The following is a 7,763-nucleotide window of genomic DNA, read 5'->3' on the forward strand; positions in this document are numbered from 1 at the left end:
ACCAACTTTGGATTAACCTGTGGTGGTCCCAACTATAGGGGGTCCTAACTTTTATTGGTCCTCACAGGTTGGCAACCTACAAAATGCGGCAAACCCTCACGTGACTTTATAAAAAAGGCACGTTAGGTTGATTTCAGTAAAATCTTTCTTTCTCTTTCTTTCTCATTCTTTCTCTGTCTTTCTCTTTCTTTCTCTGTCTTTCTCTGCGTTATTCTCTAATGGAAGCACAAAAATATGGCAACTCTGGATCTATCAACTCCAAAAGTGAAGCAATTATAAGATGCAACCATGGAATCCCGGCAAAACTGAGGACATCCAAAAATAGTGGAAGCTATGGGAAAAGGTTTTACGGCTGTTCTATGTGGCCAGTAAGTTTTCTTCCCCATTTTTCGGTTTTGCGCAAATTAGGGTTTTCTGTGTTTTTTTATTGTTAATTGCAATTTCAAGATTAATGAAATTGTTGCACTTTTTTGTTGTAGAAGCATGATTGTGAATTTTTCTTGTGGGAGAGTGGGGCAATGTTTACAAAAGGGTGCAACCAATGTGAGGACTTGCAATCACAGCTAATGGAACAATACACAACAGTTTCTGAGCTCGAATTAGGTTTCAAAACATTGGAAGAGAAGCTTGGAACACTAAAGTTGAAGAAGGATACCATGACAATGTCTATGCATGAAATGAACACTGAGATGATAATAATGCGTGGGGAAATGCAGAAGACAGCTAGGGGACAGAGATATGCTATAATTGGGATGGTTGTTTCATGGATGTTGTTATTTTACTTTTGGATGTGTAAGGAGTGAAATTGGCATTAGGAAGATAGATGTTTCATGGATGATGGATGTTTATGTAGGTGTTTAGGCTAGTTAAAGTGCCTTAGATGGCTTATTTTGTGGGCTTCAATTTCATGAATGTAACAACTTATCAATGATTATGCATTTTTGGATGAATGAATGAATCCTATTTTGACATACTTTGTGTATTACTCTTATGTATTTGCAAATATTGAGAAACAAAAGCAATTCAAGTGTATTGATTGACACAACATGTAATTAAGATATCAATAACCGTCAACTATGGACAATTGTAGCAAACAAATTGATTGTAACAACAGTTGCACAAAATAGATCAACTTTAAATATGTTCCAAAACCAGAATAATGTGGCCAAAAAACAGAATATTGTTCCCAAAACAGAATTGGACATATAACAGTTTTAGTTTGTTGATGCTTGGGTTGATGCTTGGGTTGATGGTTGACTTGAACCCACAGTTTCTACAATGATTCTTGGTACTCTTCCTCCCTGTGCACATGACATGTTAGTGAAAGTTAAAATTGATAACAAAAAAAGTAACATCAGGGTAAATTTTGTGAGCTTCTTAGCCCCACAAAAGTAGATCCATCATCAGCTATGAAAACACCCACTCCTTTAGGCACCTGTTATTTTGGGACATGAACAACAAAATTACAGGTGAAAATGATGAACTTGGAAATGTTGAGAAAACAGAAGGAAGTCAAATGATTAACTTACAGTGGTTGTAGCTTTCTTCCCCCCTCTTGAACCCTTACCACCTCTTGAACCCTTCCCTCCTCTCCCTGCTGTGCTTGGATGTGGGTCTGAGTTGCTTGGATCAGCATTTGTAGTTCTCTTTCCTCCTCTTGAACCCTTCCCTCCCCTGATGACCCTTCCTCCTTTTCCAGTTCTGCTTGGCTCTGCTGTTGCATCCAAGTGAGGGTCATTCTAAGCACCATGCTGAGTTGAAGCATCAGATGTGTTGGCCTTTTTGTGAAGTGGATGACTAGGAGCTTTGTCTTTATTTGGACAAGTCTTCTTGTTATGGCCCTTAAGTTTGCATATTGTACATGTCATTTCAACCCCATGTTTGGTTAATCTCCCAGGCTTTTTTGGGTTTTCATGTGGGTCCTTTCTCCTATAGATTCTTGGTCTCCCAGGCCCAACTTTAATGGGTGGTGGGATGAGAGGAGAAGTGACTAGTGGCCAGTGTCTTTCACTTACTAGAGGTGGAATTGACCCTGCATAAGATCTCAGGTAATTCTCTCTTGTGTACATTGGGTCCACAAAGTCTTCAGCATCTCCTCTACAGAAGAATATGCTGGCTACAGCATGACAACAGGGGATACCAGTGAGGTCCCACTTCCTGCAGGTGCAAGATTTAACTTCAAGGTCAACTGATACACTATCCAGATGATAGTTGACCTGAAATATTGTATTTATTGATGGAATTGGAGTGCAATTGGCAGCTAGCTTTTTTTCCTTCTCCAACTTAGCTTGAATCCTGGGACACAACTTTGCAGAGCTGGCCTCCATTTCCACTCTTTTAACCACCAACCTTTGCATCAGGGCAGTCCTGATATCCTCCAGCATGTAAATGAGATGTTTGGTTCTTGCATTGATGATATACCCATTGAATGTCTCTAATAAATTGCTAGTGATCATATCTGTCTTGCTAGCTGTCTTCAGAAATGACCTACAAAAACACATCTGGATTATGTTTCCTAAATGCAGCAGCATCATCACTATTAACCTCTGACATCTCTTCCATTGCTTCATTGAAATCAGCCACACTATAGGCTTTAGTAGCTTTCAAGAATATCAATTTCATCTCATCCCCTTTAAAGTCCTTATGCCAATGTGCAAAAATGTGTCTTGCACAGTGCCTGTGCTCACATTTTCGCAGTATTTTTGGCACAGAACTTATAATAGCCTGTAAGTAGATTAAACATATCATGATATTCAACATAACATTATTAGTGAACCTTTCATGAAAAGAAAAAGTAACACACGTACCAAGTGTTCATCAGATACAACAGTGAGATCCTCTCCCTCACCTAAATTGAGGGAATGTTGAAGCTGAGTCATAAACCACTCCCAAGAAGAATTGTTTTCCCCCTCCACAATTGCCCAGGCAACTGGGTACATCTGGTCATTTGCATCTCTACCAGTAGCTGCCAACAGTTGTCTACCCAGAAATATTTTGAGGAAACAAGCATCTATGCTTAAAAATTTTCTACAACCTTCAATCCACCCTCTCCTAACGCCATCAAAGCATATGAAGAGACTTTGAAATACTGGGACCTTCTCATTCATTTATGCAGGAGCATGAACCAGTTCAATCATAGTGTCAGGGCAGCTAGCTTTGATGGCAGCTATATATCTGCCCTGCTCCCCATAATGATCAATCATGGATCCATGGAGGAGCCTATGAGCCCTGTATTTGACTTTATAAGCTAGGTCTCTTAATTAAAACCTTGTAACCCTTCCTCACAGTATCCATAATCTCCTTAGCTGGCCAGTGAGGCCTAGCCTTAAAGATTTCAAGCAGTTGTTTTGCCAGCCAAGATGACTTCATTTGCCTATTGCTATCCATGTTCCTTGTGCAACTGTGTGCACTGTCAACAGATTTGACAACAAAACATGCCCTCCTAGTATCCCAAGATCCATACAACCTAAAGGACATCCTTTCTTGCATCTAACTTCCATCTCTGCTGCCTCTTTTTATTACTATTGAAAAACTCAAATTCCTACCTTGTTGCACACAAACATAGCTACTGCTTCTCTAAAGCATTCCCTATTTGGAAATCTCTGCCCCACTGTCAGGAAAAGTTGTTGTAATCAATGTCTCCATGAATCAATAACCCCTGCCTGTCCTCAGGCCCTCTGTCCTCTCCTTCAATCACTGTTCTCAGGATGTGAATATCATCTTCACTGTCCTCATATTCACTTAGAAACCCACTCTCACTATGTGGTTGTTTTTCATGTCCCCCTTTTATCCTTCCTTCTGCAGCTTCCTTTTGCAACTGCTGTGCAATTTCAAACAATTTGGTGTTGGTCCCTCTAACTTTACTTTTTGCAATCCTCAATTCATCATCACTGGTTTCAGGATAATCACCATCAACAACTGTCTCAATTTCATCCTCAGGCACCTCCTTATACTCATTCAACAGATCATGTAACTCATCTTCACCTATTTCAGATTCATCTACATACTCAGATGAATCAATTTCATTCGAGCCTTCAGTGCTAGGTTCATACCTAGAGGAGTCACTATTGTCTTCTTCACCAACTAACTCCCTCCATGTAAGAGGACTGTCAGGCCTGTTGTCATACCATTCATAGTAATCATGTGGAAGAGTTTCTTGGTCATCTATGAAAGGTTCTTTGGTGGACTCATTAAAGAAGGGAGTTGGAGCTGAAGGTGTTTGTGAGGGGGCCTTTGATGACAGTGAGGGGTTGGGAGGACAGTCTACAAATGTAGCTGAAGGTGTTTGTGAGGGAGCCTGTGATGACAGATAGGTGGGAGGACAGTCTACAGTTGTAGCTGAAGGTCTTTGTAAGGGAGGCTTATTTGCAAAAGGGTTCTCAGAGAGTATCTGAACTTCTTGTAGCCTAAGACTAGACCTAAGTGGGGGCAGTACTTGTGGGCCCTTTTTCTTACCAAAGCATTTGAGTTTTTCTGGCCTTTGTTTTGTGAGGGATGCTTTACTTGCGGGCAGTTGTGGTTTTATTTGTTGAACAGGTATAAATGGCTGACTTACAGGCTTTGGTTCAGGCCCAGGCTTTGATCCAAGCCCACTCCTTTCATTTGGTTCATACCCATTTGTTTCAGGTCCATTTGGTTCAGGCCCAGCTTTTGACATACTAGCTTCAGGCCCTTGACTAAGTTGAGTTTGGTCAGGCCCCTCATTGGGTTCAGGTTGCTTAGTGGCCCAATCTAAAAGGTTCACTTCCTCCTCCACCATTTGAGGCTCATCAACCCCATGTAATACAAACAGGTTAATACACATGCTTTTCAATGCTATTTCTCCCATCTCTAACACCTCCTTATCTCTATAAACTATTCTCAAAAACCATCATCTAGTGTCTTCCCAGGAATAAGGTAAATTTTTTTATCAATTACCCTATACTTACCACATTTTTTGGCCATCTCTTCCAAAAAAAACCAACACAGTTCATGAGGATCAACAGTAAAGGTCCTCCCACCTCCACCAATGTATTCCATACCCTTATCAGGTTTTTTGAAAATTCCCCCATGCCAAAATCTTAAGGTCACAATATCCATCACTTGCAAACTACTGTAATGAATGAAACAACAAGAAAATAATCAACATTTTGCTTTCACATTTCAATTCATGGAGCATAAAACAAAAAAAAAATGCAAACCCCAAAAATTCAACCTTTACTAACTAAACAGAAAAATTCAACCTCAACCACACATATTGTTTCTTGTTTAAAAAAAAATCGTTGTTCAAACTAAACACCATTACCAAAAATTCAAGCTTTACAAGCAAAGAAAGTTCAAGATAATTCACTTACTAGGGTTTCTTCTAAATCGCGAAACTTGTCTGCTCTCCTTCTTCATTCAACTTCAAAATTGCACAGTAATGGCGATGGAGGAGGAAGATGGAGGAGGAAGATGGAGGAGGAAGATGAATAGTTCAGGGTGTTAATTTTAGGGGGGAAAACAATTTTAGGGTTTGTTAATGGCCAACATGTAAAACTTACTTTCATTAAACATTATGTGGGACCCTGTATAATAAGTTATGACCTATGTTGCCAGTTACAAGTCACACAAGACCAATAAAAGTTAGGACCCCCTATAGTTGGGACCACCACGGGTTAGTCCAAAGTTGGTACCTTTTAAAAATTATCGGCCAAAGTTCAGACCTCTGTTGTCAATTTTTCCTAAATTATATCTTAATTATTTAGGTTTATTTTAAGATGTGTTCGTTATTTACGTAAATTAAGTTGCAGTTTGTTGTTTGTCATGTTTGTGTTTAAGTTTATGGATTTGTGTTAGGGTTGTGTGTCTGGGCTTGTATTCGGGTTTTGTGTCTGTGTTTGTATTTGGGTTTTATTTGTTGTTTCTGGAATTATGGGTTTGTGTTAGGGTTTTGTGTCTGGGTTTGTGTAGGGTTTTATTTGTTTTATTTGGATTTGTATTTGGGTTTGTGTTTTTGGGGTTTGTGTTTCTGGGTTTGTGTTATGGGCTTATGTTCTAGGGTTGTGTTCTGGGTTTGTGTTTTGGGTTTGTGTTTCGGGTTTGTGTTTCTGGGTTTGTATATATTATGGGTTCATGCCTTAGGGTTATTTTGTAGGGTTTGTCTTTGGGAGTTTTTTTGGGTGTTTTCTACCATTTGTTGTTGTTGGGTGTGGTGCTGGTGGTGGTGATGGTCTGTTGCTACTGCTATTGTTGACACGTCTAATAATTAGTTCTATTCTTGTATATACTTTTATTTACTTTTATACTTTAGACTTTAGTTACTCATTTTGATATTTAAATTATTCATTTGTAAGTACTTGATTTTCTAAACATGAAAGTATATGAATATAAGAGTTCTCCCATTTTTCCTAATTTAATTGTCTTACTCTTTCAGTCTTTCCAAAAACCTCAATGCAAATTAGTTATGACTTTCTGTTTCTTCCATTAATACCTTCAAGTCAATGTGCTTTTGAATTCAAATATCAAGGTTTACAAGTCACAAATGAAATACCGAAGAAAATGGGATTAATTATGAAACTTATGGAATCGGACTTGTCCTTAAAGCTTTCTTATCATAAGTTAATTAACAACATTATGGAAGATGAATTATTACAAATTTACAACTAAATATAATTAAGGTACTCCCTCTATCATGTTGTACAAAAAGTCAGAAACTTATCATCACTATGAAAACAACACATATTTTCATTGCGACACATCACACAAGTTGGCATTTTAATTTATATATAACTTGTGTATTATGAAAAGTCATAAGTCAAAACTCAAAATTATGTAGGATGAATTAGTAAAAATTTACAACTAAATATAATTAAGGTACTCCCTCCATCATGTTGTACAGAAAGTCAGTAACTTATCATCACTATGAAACAACACATATTTACATTGCGGCACTTCACAAAAGTTGACATTTTAATTTACAATTTGTGTATTATCAAATGTCATAAGTCAAAACTCAATTTAAAAAACATAAAGGATAAGTCATCGAGAAAAAAGTGTAATTATAGTATATTAGTATTAATGTATTATACAAAAATAAAAATAACATGTTATCATTGGGTACAGTAAGGTTGGGTTGGAAAGATTTTGGGTTGGTTTGTATTGGGTTGGAATGACTTTGAGTAGGGTTTAGCTAGGTCTGGTGGTAAATGGGTTGGATAATAATTAGGTCGGGTGATAACTGGGTTGGGTGATAACTAGGTCTTGAAGGGTGAAGTTGGGTGCGGGTTAGTTTTGGGTCGGAAACATGTTGGGTCTGTGTTGTTGTTCACAGGTGCAACTGGTCACGGGTCCAACCTGGGTCAGTCCAGTTCAAGTTGGGTTACCAATTCCACGAGTTCAACTGGGCATGGGTGGACGCTGGATTGGAATGGGTCGGCTTTCTTTCCAACGACTCTCGGCTCGAAATAGGTGGGGTCTGAGTCGCATGCGGGTTCACCCGTGAATCGGTCCAGTTTTTTTTGCAGATTTACTAAATTCCCGTGCCAATTTTCTATGTCTCATTTAGAATATAACGGAGGAAGTATTAAATTTTCACCAAGCTCATTATCCAATTCAGTTTATTAGGAATTACTAGTTTGAATTAGATCTAGAATCCAAAATAATATCTCTTAGTTGATACACCTTTGAGTCTTAATTTTATATTAATGGACTAAAATGTACGCGTGTAGATATTATACTTAATTGTTACAAGCCCAAATATCAGTCTTATTGTGAACGAAATTATATTCAATATTATTGAATTA

At 38.2% G+C, this 7,763-nt stretch overlaps 1 protein-coding gene across 1 annotated transcript; it reads right to left on the reverse strand.

Moving 5' to 3' along the window:
• Positions 1–1,739: 1,739 nt before the first annotated feature.
• LOC104887337 (uncharacterized) lies at positions 1,740–2,456 on the reverse strand. Its single transcript, XM_010671952.2, has one exon. The coding sequence runs from the start codon at positions 2,454–2,456 to the stop codon at positions 1,740–1,742; it is 717 nt and encodes a 238-aa protein (XP_010670254.2).
• Between the last annotated feature and the right edge of the window lie 5,307 nt (positions 2,457–7,763).

Source organism: Beta vulgaris, chromosome 2 (assembly GCF_026745355.1).
Source record: "Beta vulgaris subsp. vulgaris cultivar EL10 chromosome 2, EL10.2, whole genome shotgun sequence".
Taxonomy (NCBI): Eukaryota; Viridiplantae; Streptophyta; class Magnoliopsida; order Caryophyllales; family Amaranthaceae; genus Beta; species Beta vulgaris.